General features: G+C 45.3%; 1 protein-coding gene across 3 annotated transcripts; it reads right to left on the reverse strand.

The window, feature by feature from the left end:
* Positions 1 to 3,150: 3,150 nt before the first annotated feature.
* On the reverse strand, positions 3,151 to 20,949 carry mtmr11 (myotubularin related protein 11). Of its 3 annotated transcripts, none has more exons than XM_029128319.3 (17): positions 20,456 to 20,949; positions 15,219 to 15,288; positions 12,209 to 12,345; positions 11,989 to 12,058; positions 11,608 to 11,747; positions 10,845 to 10,929; positions 10,136 to 10,283; positions 9,899 to 9,986; positions 9,602 to 9,690; positions 9,293 to 9,420; positions 8,513 to 8,591; positions 8,354 to 8,424; positions 7,332 to 7,504; positions 7,085 to 7,255; positions 6,745 to 6,963; positions 5,941 to 6,258; positions 3,151 to 5,091 (listed from the first exon to the last, which is right to left on the reverse strand). In XM_029128319.3, exons 1-17 carry the CDS (start codon positions 20,510 to 20,512, stop codon positions 4,660 to 4,662), a joined length of 2,475 nt encoding a protein of 824 aa, XP_028984152.1. In that variant the 5' UTR covers positions 20,513 to 20,949; the 3' UTR covers positions 3,151 to 4,659. The 3 variants fall into 3 exon arrangements, with proteins under 3 accessions (XP_028984152.1, XP_055359419.1, XP_028984153.1); XM_055503444.1 differs by lacking the exon at positions 20,456 to 20,949 and adding an exon at positions 16,859 to 17,095; XM_029128320.3 differs by lacking the exon at positions 15,219 to 15,288.
* Positions 20,950 to 21,792: the final 843 nt, after the last annotated feature.

The following is a 21,792-nucleotide window of genomic DNA, read 5'->3' on the forward strand; positions in this document are numbered from 1 at the left end:
GCTACACGCTGGGCCCCTGAAGTCACGTGATTCATTTCAGACCGAGGGCACTGTCAGACTATAAACCAGGAGCGCGTGGTCGTCATGCGTGGTTCATGTGCGGAAGGAGAGATGATGTCAGTGTAACGTTCTTGAGCCCGTCGACATCTGCTGGTTTCTGCAGCTACAGCTTAAAAAACAAACCTGTTCAGTCCAACATAAAATACTAAACCGCTGCCTTGGTTTTCACGCGTTCCTAAAACAATAACACAGAAGACACGTGGCGCCCCCTAAAGGCCGCAGCTGCAACGACAGGAGACTTCATGTAGCGCCCGTTCATGCTACATTAACGTTTCCTCCTCCGCTCGTTAGCGACGGACGCACGTCCGACGCTCCGCTTTAAGCGCAGTCGTGGATGAATCTCTGTGGAACACGAAGAATCCAAACATCAGCGGCGCCGCCGTGCGTCCGCTCTCCGCTGCTGCAGCTGCTGAGGAGGAGGAGGAGGAAACGAGGGAGGAGGAGAAGATGGAGGCGGAGGAGGAGGACGCACGCGGAGGATCGCTCGAATGTCACTGAGACGCGCGCGGGGAGGCAGGACGTGCGGGAGCGCTTTGTTTACCTGCCTTCACGCGCCGCAGATGATGATGGCGCATCCTCCTCATTCGCGTGTGTAAGAGCGCGGCGTGGGTGGCGCTGGCGCAGGATCTGTTGTTGTTTTAAATGTATTTCTGGGGGATTGATTTGTCCTGAATCGAGACGCCGCGCCGTCGTGTTCTCTAAAATATGACGCTCGCCAGAAAGCAGGTCGCTGAAATCTGGATTTTACCATGAGAGGAACCGGCATGGACCTGCTGTGGAGGATCCTGGCAGCTCTCAGCTTCGACTGCTTCAAAGATTCATCGTCGTCGAAGTGAGTAGTGATTGATTCATTTATTGATTAAATAATTGATTCATTGCAAATCTGATTAAATAATTCTGAATAATTCGTAGAATATTTCGTAGAATCTTCCAGTGGGCGCAGGTCTCTATGGGAAGTGACCCGCTGTCGTTTTTAATAAAAAATGTTCTACACCTGTAATATTTGCTTGTATATTTTAAATTCAAACACTCTTGAATATGATTCGAATAATAATCCTCGCTCAAAATGGCAACGCTCAATCTGCTCAATGGGAGCCTTTTACAGGGTTATTGACAGGATTACAGTGCATTTTTAAACACTGAGGCCAAATGTTGGCCTGAGCCACACACTTGTTATGACAACAGGTTTTCTGAGTCATTATTTGCTCTGATTTCATCCTGAATGTCAGATTATGTTACACAATCTAGAAATAGTGAAATCATTGATTGAAATCCATTTTTATAAGCTCCTTTTTTCATCCAGGAAAAATCCAGCTCAGAAAAATTATATAAATATTGTAATTCTATTACAATTGGATAATAATGGATATTAATCCATTAAAAGCCTGGGAGGAAGCCCAGCTCGTCTGTCAGCATGTCCATGTGACATGAATTCTAACTGTTTCAGACAATGTGGGTCCAGTGCAGACACAAGGAGAAAGGCAGCAACACAACCACAGTTTTAAACGTTGAGCAATAATCAACCGACAATATCATCATAAATTCTTGTTTTACCTGTTGTGGATTATCTTAAATACATTTGTACACAACATAAAATCCTTTCTGTTGTGCTGGAATAACCTGTTGTGACTCACAGATGGTGGCTGGTTCACAACTGCAGCACTTGTCGACCAACTGAGCAAAAGTAGAAATAATTAAAAACTAGGAAAACCAGTAAAAACCCATAATAAAATGAATGTGGCGTGTCGGCTTTAGTGTCAGCTGGGTAAAAGCTTAAATATGGTTTAAAATCATCTTACTGGTGGATCTGAATAAACATGTGACACCGTGTTCTGAGTAGTAGATGATATCATTATTCTTCATAAAGATCACAAAACTAGAATGTTTCTTCTGGATTTTTAGCACATCACTTTAATCCAATTGGAATTATTTGCAGCGTGCAAACAGTTTGTTGAACCACTGGTCGAACCACCTTCAGCACCAATAACCTCATTCCAAGTCCTCCTGCAGCCGTGGACCAGACGTGCAGGACCAGGACCAGAACCAGGTCACTCCAACTCCACATTAGCCTAGCTTAGCATAAGAACTGATCCACTTTGGCTCCCTTTCCCCAGGTCTCCCACCAAGCAGAGTTCCAGCCCGGCCGGCAGCCTGGAGAGCAGCTCGCTGACCGGCTCCCTGTCCCTGGGCCCCGACTTGCCTCACTGCCAGTGCTGCATCTCCTACGGGGCTCGGCTGAAGCGCCTCTCCTGCGGCCACCTCTACTGCGACCCCTGCTGCGACCAGATCGTCAACCTGGCCTTCGAGGACATCGAGGGCCTGTCCGACTACCCCTGCCCCATGTGCAAGTCCATGCGGCAGCTGGGAGGCCTGGGCCCCTCCTCCTCAGGGTACGTCTACGGGCCGTGCAGCGTCCTGCAGCAGCAGCAGTGTGTGGGGAAGGAGCACGGCAGCCGGTGGGGGTGAACTTTGACCTCAGAGCGATGTCAGACACTTGCTGCTTTCCCTACAGCCAGTTTGGATTTGAACGCACCGCCCACTGCCATGACAGGACTCGCCTGCTGTGTTGTAACCGTGTCTCCTGCTCTGTTGTCTGTGGCGTTCGGGTGAAACATGGGTGTGCGCGACACCAACGTCTGCAGGTTTAGGCTGCCACAGACGAGCGCGTCACGCTAGCAGACGTGGAGAACGCTGGCGTTAGTGCACGTGGGTCCATCTGAGAGTGTAGTGAACGTGTTCATGAAGAAAACACCTCATTCGTATTTTCAACAGCATGCAGCTTTTTCCTTTGACCTACTTCTGTCTGAAGATGCAGATGTTAAAGTGAAGCATTTTACTGACCTTAATGTTACAAGCTGAACTTTACATGACGTTAACTGTGCAGTAGGTTTTCTAGGAGCCTTTCCTGGCAGGCAGGTCCTTACTTTGTACATTTCCTGTGAACGTTTTGAACATTTTGCACATGACTCTTTTATTCTGACTGTACATATCATGCCAGATGTTTTAACTCTACTGAGCAGTGCCATGCTACTTTTTAAGTGTCGTAGAACATTTGGTAAATATTTTGCTAAAAAAATAAAGTTTGTGAGCTGTGTTTGAGACCGGATTTTATTTTTGCTTCAGATTATGTACACGAGAAGTTATAAACTGATACAACTTAGGGATCAAAACATGCCGATACCGATACAAAAAATATGTACATCAGGCAAATATGAGTGAAGCTTGTACCAAAAACATTGACTTAATCAGTGATACAAATCAACAGGTGCGACAGGAGGTCAAATTAAATTTTCCATGTTTCATGGAAGACAATGAAATGTATTGGCATAACACTCTGAAACTGTATCTGATAACAGTGCTTCGATATTGATGTGATGAATATTTACAGCAATTTAATAATTGATACCACCACTAATATCAAATGAGGTACCTTTTAACAGAAGACTAAGTCAGCGTCGCTTTTTTCCAAATACAGCCTCTTTCGTCCGTGGGAATGACGCCAGTGCATCTACTTGACACCCACATCATGCAAACGTCAACCTGTTGGGATTTAAAGGAGCAGGACCAGATGCTTCCCTCTGGGCTTTAAATACAGTCAGACACTTCCAAGTCCTTGACCTAAATGCTGGCTGCATACTAATGCAGCAGCAGACACAAAAGAGATCAAATTAAAAGTAAACACAGGAGGAAATTTGCTTCCCTTCGCTTTCAACACTGGCACTAATTCAAGGTACGACGAGCAAAAAAGACGGACGCTTGGTTTACTTCGTCCCAGAGGGATGGAGACATTTGCAAAATAATACTTTGTTTTGTTCAGACATCACACGTCTCTACCGATGAGATGACAAACACCTCTTTCACTAAAGCCCTAAATTGATCGTAGTAATGTAGAAACTAAAACACAGTATATGCTGAAATACAGCTCAGTGGCTGCAGCCGAGCACAGGCCGACATAAGACTGAACTGAATATGGGACTCTCCCTGCTGCCAAGCATGCAAGTGGAAAGATATGAGAGCAACCTAAAATAGCTCCCACGGCCTAAATTCCACATTAAAGCCGCTGGTCGCAGCGCCTGGAGTCCAAAAATGAACAATGTTCAGAGAGGATCAGAGAAAACTGGAAACTGAACGTGTCCCTTTGAACATGAGCGTGACATAATGAGAAGAGCTGCCACCTCTGTCCTGCGCAGCCGCCGAAGGCTTTAGGAGAAGAAGCTTCTTTGTTAAAGGGCAAAATAGTGGAGAGAGCTTCTACTGCATTCAAACTACTACAAGATGCTGATGAGTCTCCGTTGGTCTGCATCTTTAGCCCTTATGCTTTTTATTATTTGCTTCACTGCAAATAGATAATTTCTTTAGTGTTTTACTAAATCCCAATATATATTTTATGAATATCCAAAACTATTAGTAACATTTTAAATACAGTACAGGTGAATAGAAGCACGGATTATTCTTCACTCATTCATCCAAAGCTTCTTATCAACTTATAGCCACTTACTTATGGTTTGACAGGAAACACTTGCCTGTGTGTCCTCGTACATGCTGCGACCAGGTGGACATTTCATATTGTGCAGGTTAGCGGGTGTAGTATATCAGCTCTCAGGACGTTAAGGAGCTGGTGCCCTTAGGCAGCTTGCTGTTACTGGGTGTGGGGTAGTAGCGCTGCTCCGAGCGGCTGTCTGCTACTGAGGAGTGACCAAAGAGGAACGTGTGCTTGCTGCTGCCTCCACTGTCCTTGTGTCTGGGCCTGGATGGCGGGGCGGTAGCGGGTGGAGGGCCCCTGGAGGTAGGAGGGGGCGCGGCTCTCGGCACGCCCATGCCCTGAGTCCTTGGCGCCGGGAAGAGGAAGGTGCCGTTGTTGGTGTTTTGGTTTAAGTTGGTGTCTATTCGTCGAGGCTCAGACTTCTTGGTGGACAGGTTTGGATCGGTGCTGGTGGACATCTGGGACAGCTTGTCTTTAAGTTGCTGCACCTCCTGAGCCAGTCGCTCAACTGGGTGGGGGTGATTGGCAGAGATGGGGTGGGAGAACGCCTGAGAACATGAAGCAAGAGTTTTAATACAACTCATGTTGGGTAATGTTCACGTGGGCTGGGAGACAGAAGCAGGTATTAGAATGGGACACATGATGATACTGACCAAGATATTCTTGAGTCTAATGTTTTTGGGGGATTCGCTGATGAGGCAGAACACAGAACATGTGTTTTAACATGCTGCATACTGCACCAGAGTGCCAGTACATAGTCAGGCCTGCAGGTTATTTGTCTAAGGCACCTTCAACCTCTTAATGCTCTTTCCATCAATTCACTGTTGTGTAAATCTGTAGTGGAAACACTTGGGTTATGTGTCCTGGTAACCCGAGATGCTGGTTTAGCGGTTTGATAGATTTCAGTAGTTCATCTACAGATCTGCTCTCAAAATAGAGGACTGCCTCCACCCACACAGCCCTCAACTATTCTTAACATCACCATGGGGACACTGATAGGCGCGCTGCTCCGCAGACTTCACCAAGGGCTCTACCATGTCCATATTAGGAGATGTCAATCATCTCCACATCAAAGACACAACGTAATCTATTGAACAGCAGTTGAAGGCGTGATAGGGCTGGATGTTTCAGAAGCTTCAGGAAGGAAGGAGGCCCCATTTGTGGAGGATGGAGCCCACTCAATAAACTCCTTGGCACATCCACACTTACACACTAAAACCTACAGAATATGAATTAGTCAATCTAGTATGAGTAGAGTAATGCTGCTAGTCTGATACCGCCGCATAGCAATACACAGAAATGATTATTTTGTAGGTTATAATTTCTACTTTATATGTGGGGACTCCTAATTGCGTTCCAGCCAAGTAAAAAGTGAAATAAAGTCACCTGCTACATACCTGGGCATGCAGCGCCCCCCGGAGGTAGCACTCCCTCCACAGACCCATGCACGGCCCCATAAGCAGAGGCAGCAATGGCTCGTAGGGGTCAAGTGGTCCCTGAGGTCCACAGCTGGAAGGAAGGCTTTGTGGAAACTCAGTGAGGGCCCATAACTTCAGCAGCCTGTCCAGGCCAGGCACATTCTCAGAGGAGGGCGCCCTCCGGTGGGTCTTCTTGTAAATGCCTGAACTACTGCTCCGCCAGGGAAGCAGGTTTGATGGACAGGAGAAGGTTCCTCGAGAGAGGAGGAAGACCGAGCCGGGTATGGTGTCAGTCAGCTGGTTGACGGTGGTGAGAGGAGATGAAAACCAAAAGAGACAGTTTGTCACAACTTAGAGCAAGTGACCTCAAAAAGTACAAAAGCAAGCCTTGCTGCCAAAACGTGTAAGAAGTTTGGGTTGTAGGTAAGATTTATAGGGGTGACCTTTGTTTGCTTCATCAATACTTAAATACTAAAATCACCACATGGTTAATTTGACTGATGACGTCCAAAAGAGTAAAAACTATTCATTAGTACCACAAGAGGGAGCAGTGGTGCTGCAGTGTGAACTCAGGATGTGCTCTGAAATGTAACCTTCATTTGTCAGTAAAGCTTGTCTGTCTGCTTTTTCCCAACTGATAATTAACCATTCAAACTAGCATCTATGTAAAGACACTGTGGAGCCTGTAAATGATGATCATTTCATTTTCACGTCATTTCAAGTCACAAACCAACAGCAACTAACATCCTTCCCATGTGTAAACTGAAGGTTTGGCAGCTTTACCCTGATGGCGTCAGGGTTGGTGTTGAGGTTTCCATTGAGCAGCGGTTGGAGCGGTGGAGTCGGGGGGACCGGTTGGGTGAAACGATCTTGTCTTTGTTTGCTATACTGCAAAGCCCAGTCCCACACGGGCGGCAGAGGCGGGTCAGAGGCATCTGAGGATGAATCTGGATGAAGCATGTCTATCCAGCCATTGACAGGGGTGTAGCACTGCCCGTGGTTCTGGGTAAAGAAAGACAGAACTGCTCTTACGGCCACAACGAGGCTGATTAATAATTATTATTCTCAATCTATGGGATTGTCCGAATCAGAAGATACTGTACCCGACTCAGACATCCAGTACCTGGGAGCGCTTGCATCTCTCTCGCTGGCAGTTGGCCAGGAAGGTAGAGAAGAGAGGCAGGTGGATGCTGTCATGCAGGGCCAGCAGGAAGTCGTCTGTCATTTGAAAGCGAGAAGGATACTGCGACCAAAGTTGCCAAACACAGTCCAAGAAGAGCAAGAAGACTGGTGCCTGTACGTAGCAAAACAGAAAAGGGAATCAGAGGCATGGAAAGCTGCCTCACAGAATCACAGAAGCAGTGTCTCACCTCCTCCTTGTCGTTGTCGCGGTGGCAGTTGATTCGGCTGTAGAAGCGGTGGCCGGCGATCACCCACTCCTTCTGCACCAGGCTCTGGAAACCGTGCTGGGTCCGGAAGTAAGGGTCACACATCACCTGCACCAGGCTGGACACCATGCAGCTCATGTCCCGGTCCTCAACCTCTGTGCCATTAACACAAACATCAGGAGGCTGAGAGCACGAGTCGGACGTCAACCTCGCAGCAAACCGGGTAATTTGGACCGACAAAGTCAAACACCAGTAGGTGTAGAAATGTCCTGGGCATGAAAACATCGACTGTTTGACTAATATGGTGTTGGGTCTCTCTGCCTGTTCATATTTGTACAAGTGATTATCAACCAACTGTCATGAAAAAAAAAATCAGTCTGTTATGAACTCATTTGTTCAACTCCTTAACAAGAAACAAAACGTGAGGCGTCAAGAACAGAAACGGACACAACGCAGCTGTACTGATGGTTTGGATCAGGCTGGTCAGTTGACACCACCGCTCCACAACAAACAACACTCTTTGTGACAGTCACATAAATGTGACCTCATACAAACACAAACCACAACGCAGCAACGAGCCGTGACTCACATCCACTTAGCAACTCTCACACCTGGTAACACCAGAAAAGGAAATGAGGCCAATGAGCCGACAGCCCTGCTGCTCCACCAGCAGCAGCTACGAGCAGAACTGCATGAAGCCGTCCTGCGGACTGTGAACATCTGTTACACATTTGTACCTTTATGCCACGTCGGTTACATTGTGAAGTTCACATTCTGATTCTGTTTGTTACCAGCAGTCTAAGATTATTTTCGATTTTACGATGTCTCATATGCAGCAGCCTCAGGCCTGTTCACCGCTTGCATGTAGGTTCAGTGGACTGTGCATGTCCCTGTTACATGGCTGCTTCAGGGTGAGCCCTAACGTGGGATTAATGAGAGGGAGCTAGCATGAATAATGAATAGTTTGAATAATTTGAGCCATGGTCTGGAGCCACGTGACTCACCTTGCAGCGCCACAGTCAAGTGACCCCCACGAAGCAAGCAGGCTACCTCGGAAGCTTTCCTCAGACAGGACCTGGAGTCGCAGTGTCAGGTTGTTAGCATCACCTGGTGTCACCTGCATCGTTTTGCTTATGAAACCACATGGGCTCATCAGAGCGTACCTGGTGTAGTCTATCCAGTGGGTGCTTTCCAGCGTAGACAACCATTTGTCATCAGGAACTGACACCGACGTGGAGATATCTATAAACCAGAACCGGGGGAGGAGAGATCACAGTCAAACAATGGTACTGCAAATGTATGCTAGCACTTATAGAAAATAATACAACACACACATTCTGTCAATAGGAGCAGACAGCTGAACCACAAATGTCTGAACTGTTAGAAAACACTGTCCTCCTCCCATGCCACAAACACTGGGAAACATTATCTGCTGAAGCACTTGCACAATGTGTTCTGGGTTTTAGATCACAAGTACTGAAATAAAATCTCTAAACTCCAAATCTGTGCGTTTCTAATAGTTTTACTGCAAAGTGCTATGAAGACTCAAGACCCACTGACCATAAGATGATTACATGTGAGTTGGTGTGTTTTCATCCTAATCCTCTAAACCACAGCGTGTTCATCCACAGAAGACAAAACAAGCCAGCAAATGTGTGAACAGTGATAATCACTGACCTTTACACACAGTTTATGTGACACAGAGTGTCATCATGGCTTTTACTCAACTAAGGAATCTGCTGTGTGCGCAGTAACGACAAAAACAACAATAAAGACAGTCTTGTTTTGAGTTACTACCAAATTAGTGGGAAGACCCCAAACTACTCTGCAAAACAGCAATTACAGCGGGTGAAATCTGCATCATACTGTAGGCCACAAACAAAGCCGCCATTTTGAGTGCCAGTGGTTTGCTGAGCATGTTTTCTGCTCGCTGTCGCCCTCACCTCCCAGACAGAGGGCGCGCAGGCGACTGTGTGCCAGCTGGATGTCGGCAGGTGAGGGCAGCTCCTCGCCCAGCTCCACCACCACACACAGAGAAGACTGGCACCCGAACAGGATCATCTCCAGGTTCCTGCAGCGCAGCACAGCACAGCCTGCTGTTAACACACAGCTACAGCTGCACACAGGCTCACAAACTTAAATATAATATAATAATATATAATACATAAAGCTGGTGCCCTGATTTTTCAACCCGTTTTCATCCAACTGATTTATTCATCAGTCTATTTGGAAAATATCAAGCAGCATCGCACCGTATGTCGTCCTTCTCATGATAGATGTTGTTTTGGAAGCTGGCCATTCGCAGTAGGTCACTGCCTCGAGGATGTCGCCAGCACCAGCGCTGCAACAGAAACACAGCTTCAGCCTTTAAAGGTTCTTATTGGTGAGAGGTTATTATTGTCATATAATAAATGCTACAGAGAAATTTTAACTAAACTCTCCCCAACACGTCTATAAATCTATGACACAAAGTACAGCACAACATATTTTATAAGAAAAATTCTGTTTAGGCTTAAATCTTACTGTTTCTCAGAACTAGCTGAACTTACAGGGATGCGACCTTCGTTGAAGTGGGCAAAGCTTTTCTTGAGCTCAGTGTCCAACACCTTCTGTGGAACCACGAGGAACCTGGGCAGACTGACAGGACATAAACAGCTTTACCTCAAATCCACCATGTCCAACTATATCTGTATTAACATTTCTGGATGGATGAAAGATGTAGTAACAACCATTGTGGTGTTTGTTGTTGTGTTACTTGTTGTAAGTCATCCTGGGTGAGAATTTACCTGGTGGACATCTCAAAGCGGTCATTGACTGTGCTGACTCTCCAGCCACTGGCTCCACACCTCTCCAGCTCCTGCTCCCAGTCTGAGGAGGACTCAAACCAATTCATGTGGGTGTCTCGGCGACGGTTGCTTAGAAACTGCTTCATTTCTGGAGGCAGAGTGATTCAAACACCTTAGCTGGGCTTTGATTTAAAAATGTCTTCAATCTGAGTGCAGATACGCTAATGATGCTTTCTCAGTTTTCTTTTAAAGAGTGGACTCAATACAGTAGTCACAGTCAACAGTTATAACTGTGACATAAAGACCTATCACAAACTACTAATGTGCTGTTATGATGTTTAACATCAGTGTTATTGTGTTCTAGACTTTTGGAGCTGACCACACACTGGACACACTTGACCCGGGGCCAGAGGTGAACCATAGGTCTTCTTGTTTGAGCGCTTGCATTATTTATCTACACGACCGCTGTGAGGCCATCTACAGAATGGCTGAGCTTGTGTAGCTTTAACATAGCATGATGACAGAGACGGGCTCCTGTTACTCTACTGTACATGTGAACATATAGCACATGAAATGACTGGAATAAGTTTTACCTTTTCATCAACCTATGAAGTGACATGTTATTTGTTAAAGCTGAAGCATTTAGTGCTGTGAAACTTGAATGTCACCGCATGACACTAATTAGGGCTGTAAACATTTCTCCACTCACCAACACTACCGAGGGCAGCATTCTGGAAAGATAAAACTGATCCCGGTTTAAGAGGCTGGTAGGTCTTGGCGATGGTGTAGGTCATCTGAGGAGGTAAACCATAGTGAGCCAATCAACATGACAAAAGTCATCAACTTTCACTATCAAGGTTGTGGTCCATCAGATGAATAGTCCACAGATAAGCTGCCCTATACTATCATATTTAGGGTCTGAATAGACACGTACAGTACAATAGAAACCAGAAACTTGAACCTAATTAAATATTTTCACACACACGCGCCACATAGGAGGAGTTACATGCAAATATTCACCAATCCATTATAGCACAAATGTGTCCAGGCAAGCAGCTACGGTTAGTAAGTAATAATGTTTATGTTTTTATGATGTGGATTACACAATGCTGGTAGATGTTCATAGGGCCTGCCTGGCACAGTAACATTTAACCCAGTCAGCTCCTCCATATGGGTTACCTGTTCTTTAGGTATAAAGTTTCTACTCTTCATTATCCTTGAGTTATTAAGTTCACAAAATGTATTTACAAAGTCGGAGCGGTGAAGTCCCCAGTCAGACAATGACTCGACAACATGATCCACGCTACGTACAATGGTGGCAAGAAATAAAGACACTACAGTTGGTAAATCCTTGGACCAAGAAAAGAACAAGAGATCATCGCTCTCCTCTTGGTATTTCTGTTTGTGTCACACCTAGTCACACTCAATGACTAAGTCAATTCCTATCTAAATATCTGAGGAGATGGACACACCTCTATGACCTGTGCGTCAGGAGTGAGGCGGTCAAACAAAAAGCAGATGACTCGCATGTCCCTACAGTACAGCACCAGCTCCTCTGGAGTAAACTTCAGGGAGGAGTTTGGAGTCACCAGCTTGGTCCTGTTGGGGCCCACTGAAAGGAGGCGAAAGAGATCATAAAGAAACGAGAGATGAAAAATAGATTATGGCCAAGGACATGAATACTACTGAGCTAAGAAACTTATGCAGCCTTTATCTTTATCCACTCCACTGTCAAATACTGGATACGATTCTACAGCTTATATTAACTGAAAACTGGCTGTATCAAAGCAAACACCACGAAAACCTTCTGAGACAGAAGTCACAATCGAATCCTTTTATTTGGTTTCACTTACCAACCACAACTTTCTCGATGGATGCCAAAGCCACATCATGATCTGCTAAAAGCATGGGATCAGCATTGTCCTGTAAAAATATGTTTGACAAAAAGAATATTTAGCAGTGTTACAAAATGTAATACACAATAAATATCATCCTTTAAATGAAAGGTGGTAGAAGCAGAAATGAGACAGTATGTGCACTTTAAGAAGCGTGGCTGTTCAGAAACAGACTCACGTCAGGTTTGGGACCGTCCTGAGGCACGAAGGCCACCCTGAAGTGAGTACAGAAGAGAGTCCCAGACAGCCAACCTCTTCCTTCCCTGGCTGTTAACTTCTTCCTCACCATAACCGCTCTCTGGAGGACACACTCGCCTGGTGATGACAGAGAGAGATGCAGAGCAAAGGTCACGGGCTGAATTTACAATTGATGTATATCAGGTGTCATAGATACTGTAGGCGGGTCTGTTTTTCCCCATTGCGTATTGGTGAAAAGTTGCATAACTGTGTGATGTTCTTCTGGTGAGGACACATAACAGGAAGTGTACAGACAGAAAAACAACAGGCAAGGAAGTTCACAGACTGAGCTACTGGGAGTGGGTGTAACAAACACCCTTCATCCTCAAAGTGCTGCTTATTGTTACAAGTCCTCAGGCCAGGGTTGGTGTGCAGGGACGAACAGAAACAACATAAAAGACACAAACGAGTAGATACAACTAGAATCAAAACCACATGCAGGGTTTTATAAGCCATCTACTGACAGTGGGCAGTGCTCCTTCATCATGGGTTACACAGAGAAGAATGTTCAAAAGCCTCTGAAGATTCAGGATAAATGTGTGTGATGTGATTAAACCACTTGACCAAAAAAGAATACTTGACACTGCACATTTAATAGTGTCTGAATACAAAGCTTCTGGCAGATAGAGTGGGTTTCTATGGTAACAAAGTCTGGGTCAGGGTAGAAAGATAAAACAGCCCTTTAGCCCAGACACATGGCAAAGCAAATGTTTTCCTTTTACTCAAAAGACCATGAAGAAGTGGGGAAGCTGCTGGGTCCTGGAGACGTAATACAAAATACTGACGGAGGAAATAAAGTTCCTTTGCTCTACCAGCACGGCATGCTGGGACTGGGCGGGTCAAGCCCAGTAACTGCAGAACTCCTAGTTTAATGAATGCTTTGGGGGACACCAAGGCACAAACAGGAAGTGGAAATCACTTGTTTATGCTCAGTTAAACGTCACAGTAACAGTGGTATCAGTTAAATCCTACCACACAAGTGAACCCTTGTTGGACTCTCCTGTCTCACAGGACGAGCTGGGGCTTTGCCTGCATCGCTTTAATGCCTCCTCAGGGTGCGAAAGAGCCAGACACATTCCTGGAGTCTGCAGATGTAGGAGTCAGAGGCAGCCTGTGTATCTGAATGCTCTTCCTGGTGAGCTACACGCATCTCTATATGAAGCAAAGCTTTGACCGTCAAAGTTTTGTGTTTCACGTTCCAGCTGCTTCTGTTGATGTTGTGATCCTTGTGCAGAGAAGGACAAGGCTGACCAAATACAGCTGAGAGACAGACCACATGCTCTGCGCCGCCAATTTATTTATTTTTTTCCCACATTTGTTCCTGGTTTTCAGTTGGGACGCACGCTGGTTCAGAGCTTTCCGCTCTTTCAACCCACAGGGACGAAGAAAAGACAGGAGTTGCTGTGTTGAACCAAATGCTAAGCAGCTCAAACCTGGAGAATTCAATACCTGCTTTGACATCACAAATGAAACCCAACTATACAAATATCCACGTTGCGTTCACTTGTCCATCAATCAACGGCGTATAAAGCTGACTGACAGCTTTAAATTCCACAGTAACATAAGACTCCGGGTAAAAGGGATTGTGGCGTTGCTCAGAGGAAGTCCTGGTCTCTTTACATTGTGTGTGAATGGACAGTAGGCGCTCATAGACCTGAAGAGGTGCATAATCTACGGCTGCTGGAGCCGTCCTGACCCGCTCGCTCTCCCACAGGCCAGCTCGGTTTCTGAGGTCCTGTGTCCCGGTGTCACCTGAGAACGCCGTGGAACGCCGAGCGCTGCCCGTTAAATACTGACGAAGCAGGAGACGGCCTGCAAACGCATGTCTAACGCTGCACATCATACGCTTGTTTATCTGAAAATGTGCATTCAAGGCACTTTTTCAAACATCCCTCAACTGATGGGAAGCAATAATCCTGTTGTTATGCAGGAAGAAGTGAACCGTCCTTTGTGTATGTGTGCAGGAGGAGAAAGTCCAGGGCTGCAATGTGAGCCCAGTGACACTGACTGGCAAATCCTTTGTGTTAGAAAGTGAACTTGTCCTCACAAATTGTCTCCACACTTACTGTGCAAAGTGTACACACGGCCAAAGGATAGATTTACCTGCCTGACATCCAAAACTATCTGGAAAAGGGAAGCTAACAGCGCTGACTATTCTGCAAAAATTCACTGCCAACACTCTTCTGTCTGCTTCTCTTTCTTAATATAAGACAGGTTCTGAACACCTATGATTCCAATCGGTCTGGAATGAAGGTGGAGAGAGCAAAAGGAGGTAAAACAGCAGCATGATGGAGCTGAAGCCGACTGACAACAGGGGAAAAGTGTGAAGTAAAGACAGTCGATGTGCGTAGAGAAATGCTAGCAGCTAAGAATAGGATCTGTGTGTGCTGTCAAAGGCTGCAGGGTCTGGAAAGTACACAGCTGGAAAACAAATTAGACAGGCTGAGGTGAATGAAAGAAAGTGTGTGTCCACTTTAAGCCAATGAGAGCCTAAAATATGCCAGTACAAAAAATAAATTAAAAATATCAGAACCACGTTAACGCACGGAGCCAGAACAGTCACAAAGTGAGCTGAAACTGACCCAAGCTCAATGCTTCCATGTAAAATCAGGGACTGTGAACTTCCTGGTGCAGGTGTGGCTGCAAATGCAATATGGAAATTTGGAAACAGTGAACAATGAATGCAGCTGCAGGTGCTTTTTGCCAAGTGAACCTCTGAACAGTTGATTTTATCTCAATGAAGCAGCAGCGTCAGTTTTAACGCACAAGAACTTCACATAGTGTCTTCACATGTTTAATAGATCAGCATGTCGTCAGCTGCCAGTTATTTTTATTGATCCATGCTTTTATTTGGTCAATGTTTAGATTTGTTAAAAAGAAGTTTAGCATTCACCATGTAACTTTAAATTTAAATTTAGAAACAAACAGCCCAGCTGAAGCCGATTTGGTACCTGGTAGACAGCGCAGTCCGTACACGTCTCGGCTCCGTGCGTTCATGCTGCTCTGACTCAGCATCCTCTCCTGTAAGACACAGGTTCAACAGGGTTTAATCTCTTTGTTCAAACGTTTGCATTTCACTGAAGCTCTGCTCAACGCAGTGATTCCCATCCTCTACTATCACCCAGAGCAGCTGTGTGGAAGATATCACGTACTCATCTGAGAACACACCCGATCCAGGTAATCAGGAGTGCTTGGAATACGAGCAGGGCTGAAAGGATGGAGGACTGGGAACCACTGGTTTAAGGAACACTTTAAACTGCTCAATTCGCTTTTCAACCAAAGTTGACGGTCACTAGTCTAGATTTGTATTTGTGCTAGAATTACAAATGCAGACATGTTGGACAAAGTCTCATTTCTGCTTCGCTCTGCTCGATTATATTTAAATTACTGGTATGTCTACTTCCCTCATCAATGTGTGCTTTGTCTCCGTGGACAAAGCAACAAAGCCAACCACACAATGCACCGTGATTCTTAGTTTCCGTGTTGCTGCTCGCTCTGACGTGAACTCGAGGCTCTGGGACGAGCCCAGTTCAACCCCAGAGGTTTCTAAAATCAGACTGCATGTTTACTAGCACATATGCTACCGTTTAACTCTGCTACTACCCCCCCCCCCCCCCCCCTCCCTTGTGAAATCCATTTCCATTTATCAGCTAGGACTCATAATAAAACGCTAACCATAGCAATGTGAGCAGACGATGATATGACAGGTGGCGAACACACTTGATAAAAGTGGAGGAACAGAATTAGGTGCAGTTTCTATCCAAACCCTAAAGTTCTCTCTCAGCATCTTTGGTTCAGGTCGGCTCACAATGAAGCCCTTCATCTTGGATTTATTTAGGATATTGCAGCTTTATCATGAAATAGCAGCATTTCCTGTAGTCAGCATGGATGTGTGAGGCATAACAATGAATCCACTCAGGCCCAGATGTGACGCTAACGGTCCTGCAGCGTGGTGGGTTGTGTGTTAGCAGTGTGCATGTGAAGAGCTCACACTTCAGGCTCACAGCCCTCTGTTAAAAGTTCCCTGTTTTTATGTTGCTTCTACGGAGGGTCGGAATGTGTGGGGTAGTAAAAGTCACAGGTTATTTTACGTTGGTGAAAATAACAATACCACTAAATGTTAGAAGAGGTTTTTATAACCTGTACCATGCACATTTTCTACTTCGAAGACTGTACTATAAAAAGTACTCACTGGGTAAAGTACACAAAGAATGTTTTAATCACACCAGATTCAATACGCTATAAAATGCTAATGTAACATTTATCATCTGTAGGGTTTCTGATAAAACTGCAGGATTTGGCCAATAGCGTGCGTTCTGCCAGTGTGTGTGTTTCTGAGCTGTGTTCATTATAAGACCTTTAAGTCAAGGTTAATAAAGAGAGCACAAAGCTCTGCATCAGTGAAATGCTGGTGAAATGTGGTATTCTTCCTTCTTTTATTTTTACTATGAGGCAGGAAACTAACATTTTACAAGATTTTGGCTCTGCCACAACACCGCTCATTTTTTCCATCTGGTTTTAAAACATTTCATGCTCGTTTTTCGGTCTCTCCATCAACACCCACAAAAAAAGCCGCAGCTGAATTCCTTACCCCTTTAAAGAACATCAGAAGCTCCTCACTGGATATTCCTTGCATAACTCCGCTGTGAGGGGCTGCAGCTCGTGAGGTAAAGTACTGCAGATTACTGTAGACTGAAGGTTTTATGAGAGGAACTGGCAGGAACTACATGTGAATATGATAATGTGACAGCTGAAAACAATACACAGGTTTTCACCTCCACTTATCTTTACAAAGCTAATAGGACATAAGGAAACAAAGCTGAAAATAATATGTACTCCTAAGAACCCATCGTATGCCCTTTATAGACTCGTCGTCAGGCATGCCCACCCCCCCTTCATCCACAGGGACACGGGCCAAGGCTTATTGCACTTTCCATTGCTCATGGCTTCCCTTTGCTACTGTGGTCAGACTTCTGCAGTAAGCATGCGCCTTCCTGTTTCCAGAACAAACCTTCAGACGCACAGAGGAAGAAAACGCGTGCGTGCGTTTGAATGGCTCATTATATTACGAGAGTTTTTTTTTTTTTATGTGCACTAACAATCTGAGCTGCACTGGAGAGGCATCTTTTATGAAGATGAGTAATTCTTATTATCGTCCATTTAAAAATGCCAGTATCCAGCCAATAGCTCCTGGCATCCTATAAAACACAGGTTAGCTTCCAGTCACAGTTTAGCATACTAACCAGGGCTGCAGCCCATTTATTTGCATTGTGCCTTTCATTTCCTCACATGAATGGGTTCAGCCATGAGGCACTGTAAAATGGCCTGGAAAGAAAATCAGGATACGAAGCTGCTGAATGTGGTTTACTTTGAAGTAGCTCCGCTCTCTCATTCAAAATAACTTTCTCGATTCATTTTTCTGTCTGCAACGGCTCCTGCCATTGTTGGACGGCTCTGCCCTGGCTTTAGCACCATCTCTCCCTATAGCAGCATGTCTTTATTGTTTCTTTCTTGTATTCCCTCCACAAAGACATGTTTATGTCCTACAGGACAAAAAGGTTTCCATGAATATACAATTATGTGCTGCCAAAAATAGTCCACCAAAAATAAAAGCTGCAAGAACTGACTAAAACAATGACAGCGAGGACTTGTTTCCAATGTAAAGAAATTTAAGATATTATTTTTTCATTTAAAACAAATTCTGTTGCTGTTGATATTTATTACAGACCACTATTACTGACTTTTGAGCTCAACAGGAATCAACACAAAACATTCTGAAACTTCCCCTCTTGAATCCCTGGCAGCATTTACACTCCAGCTAAACAATTGTGCTGCATCGAAGACAAACAGATGTTTTTGCACTTAATGATGCAGCATGAAGTCAGTACAGGAAGACTCAAAGGTCACGGAAGCCAAATAAAACGGTGTTTGTTTGCTATAGGAGGACAGTAGTTTAACAGGACTCGCTGCGGGGGGGGGGTTATAAAAAAATAAATATATATAAAAAAACAGCATTCCATCCATCATTCTAGACTACTTCTAGCATTTACATTACACTAAAGGCAGAAAGGTTGTGCAGGTCATAAATCATTACTGTATGTGACCAAAAGGTCAGCTGGTTACAACAGCGTATCCATCAACACTGTCTGCTCTGCTCTATACCACAGTCACACTGTGTGTAAATCCCCTTACGCTGCAGTCAGGCCTGTACCTTTTAATATGCTCGAGGGATACGTCTGCATATGCCTCATGCCCCGACAGTTCTGCTCCCAGGAGTAAAATCCGTTGATTCACTTCATTCAACAACTGGCAGAGCCTCTCAAGGCTGAGCCCTTCTGCCGGTGTATAGTGGCCCTGGTTAATTATCACCCGGTGCCAGATCGATAAACCCCTAATGGGACAATAAATCTGTTGTGTTGGTAAAAGAAGCACATTGTTGCACTCTGTGAAGGCAGTGAAAGCTTCAGCAGTCCAGGACCAGGCAGACTGTGATGTGTGAGTCCTTTGAGAGCAAGCGTGGGTGACTGTAAGCTTTGACCCCCTGCATCAGGTTTGGATCTTCAGCCTCTTTGAACAGAGCTCAGATCATCCTCCCAACACGTTTGCTTCTGTGAGGGTTTGGTTTCAGCTCCAGTTGGAAGCTGCAGATGAAGTGAATACAAATAGACACGATGACCCATCCCTCTTATTTGTGAGGGTTTACTGATATTTTTAGCTCAAAAATATTTTAACGTATTAAACATTTGCCACACTGTGACAATGTGGTGTTGGGCTGCGTCCTCAAATCCAAGTAAAGTTAAATCGTTGTGAGTTTTTTTACAGAATCAAAGCACACAACGGACTGGATCCAGTTTTCTACAGCAGCTTTAACACTTGCTCATGGGTGTGGAACTCGAGCGCGTGTGGGTGGCCTGTGAATATTCTCTGCACAGCCTACTACTCCGTATTACCATATCCTCCCTTCAGCCACATTCTCACACTCCGAGATGGGATTCCAACGGTGTGGGGCTTAAATAATTTCAGTGCATGTCATCCTGAGGAAATTAATTTCAAAGGCCCACTGTCGTCTCCATGGCGACAGCCAGATGTTGCACAGCGCTTAGAACCCCCACTCCACATGTAAGTCTCCCCCGAGGGCGGAGTAAAGAGGCATCTGTTACCGTTTCACCCTGCGGCTGCTGAAAATAGCTGGGGACAGACACAAAGACTCTGCCAAGAGGCTGTTCCTGAGAACAGGCAACGCAGGACACGAAGAGCGCGGGCGCTCGGGCTGCGTGCACACGCTTTGTGTCACACAGCATCATTCGTCATCGTCGCCTTCTCTTTCAGCTGCTAATGTGAATGTGAAAACATTGTTTTCTGATCACTGGATGTGCAGCAGCACAGGTATTTAAACCCAAAGAGGCATCACATGGCTTTTAAAGACGTGGCTAATTAGAAACAGCTGAAACTGGCTACAACTGTGCAGTTCTCTGCAGATGATGACTGGCTCCCTCATAAATCAAACCCCTGCCACCAGACGTGATTAGGATTCACCACCCATTCAGTGGCCGCTGCTAAAGCATGCGGCCAAACTCACAACGAGCAGCCACACTTTAATTATGCTTATCTCACTTTATGAGAAATGAAGAAAATGCAGCTCAGTGAGATAAACACTAAACACACCGTTCACCCAGTTACACCCTCAGAGTGGAACAGATTCCTCAACCAGACACTGCAAAATACCTGCTTAGACGCTTTTTGCTGGATTCTAGCGTTGCCTGGTTCATTCCTGTGGAGTTTCGCCACAGAAGGAGTTTTTACGACGTAGTAAAAGCGCCGAGAAAGCGAAATTGGCTGTTGTGGTTATTGCAAAGACCTCACATGTATTTTGTCTGACACGTAGGTCATAATTAAACAGAGAATCACACAGCAGCTCGAGCCTCCACTCATCAGCTGCTCAGACTGAGGAGAGGATGGAAGAGTGATGGGAAAAAAGAAGCTTCTCCTCGCACATCTGCAACGTATTAAATGTCACACAACAATGAATATGTAGCGAACTGGGCTTAAAGCTCAACTGGGTTTTTAAACATGAAAATGACTAGTTAAACGACAATAACACGAGGCAGCGGTGCAGAGGACTGCGTTAGCATTAACTAGTTGCTCACCTAGTTAGCGCCAGTTAGCTAACTTCACATCACGACCTTACCTTGATGTCTGGCAGCATTTGTCTCACTTTGAACGTGGTTTTAGATCCTGTCAACATTGTCAACACCAACACCGACTTCGACTCAAAGGGGAAAAAATCGAATATCAAACAAATGGCTGTGTAGAGTTAACGGCGTCTGGCTCCGCGTCCGCCTCCTTCCATTTACCGCCGAGAAGCAACCCGTTAAAAGGAGCTCGTCCGGTGAGTACCGATGTTTAGCCCGTATCACCGGCTGCTACGACGGGGCTGGTTTTCACCCTTTTCATCGCTGTGGGCTCTGACGACATCCGTGTCCCGACTGCACTCACTAAAAGAAACAAGGGCGCAGCCAGCGAACTGACCGGCAGCTGGACTCGCACTGAGCGGCGTCAGTCAGTCACAGCTAGCTAACGGAGGGATGCGTTCACGGCTCCTTCGCCATCCATTACGTTCTGTTAGACGGAAAAAACAAGGCAGCGGTGGCGCTCCTTAAAGGGCCAGAGCAGCTGGACAGTAGTTGGTGTCTGACTGCAGAGTCACGAGCTGACGCTCACGGTCCACGACGGAGGCGTGGTAGGATCACAAGACGCTCAGGAGGAGTATGAAGGTGCACAACGTTATTTCCCCCACTTTCACTACACTCCCTGAACTCACCAGCACACACAATCAAAACATAGAAAAAAGCCCCAAGACAGAAAAGTTAAAATAAAAAGTCTGCTTTCAAAACGGAAAAATACACTTTAATGTGTATGTAATTGTTAGCGATGCATTAATATACAATCCTGTATAGATTACACGTCATTTAGCTAAAAAAAAAGTTAAAGCTAGATAAAGATGCAAAACTACAAAGCAAACCAAATATTGCACAAAACCTAAAAAACTAGACCACACTAGACTGGACTTTACATTAAGATGTCTTGTTTCACTTGTACAAAGGTCAAATGAAAACACATAAAATGGTCACGAAGAGCAAAGCGAAACTACCTCAGAAAGGATTATAAAGTGACAGAAGCCAAACAAACCTCTAACTACAAAACCCAAATGACCACAAAAGCTTTTTTTTATATTCACCTATGCTGCATTATTTAAGACATTTAATATCATAGTTTGGCACAGTATTTATCTGTATTAACGCAACACTCGTCCCAAACCCTCAAAGGAGACTGTTGTGGTTTCCTGTGTTGTCCTTCTGTTCGTTTTATCTTCTCATGCCTGTGTTTACGCAGAGGTTTGAAGTGGTTCACCTGACGCTTATGAGTGACCCTGCTTCTCGTACTGGCTGCCTGTGTGCCCTGTTTGTCCTTCAACAACATCTTTTGTCAGGCAGTTTGTTGTCATTGCTAGAGCTGTTACACAGG

This window comes from Betta splendens, chromosome 16 (assembly GCF_900634795.4).
Source record: "Betta splendens chromosome 16, fBetSpl5.4, whole genome shotgun sequence".
NCBI lineage: Eukaryota > Metazoa > Chordata > Actinopteri > Anabantiformes > Osphronemidae > Betta > Betta splendens.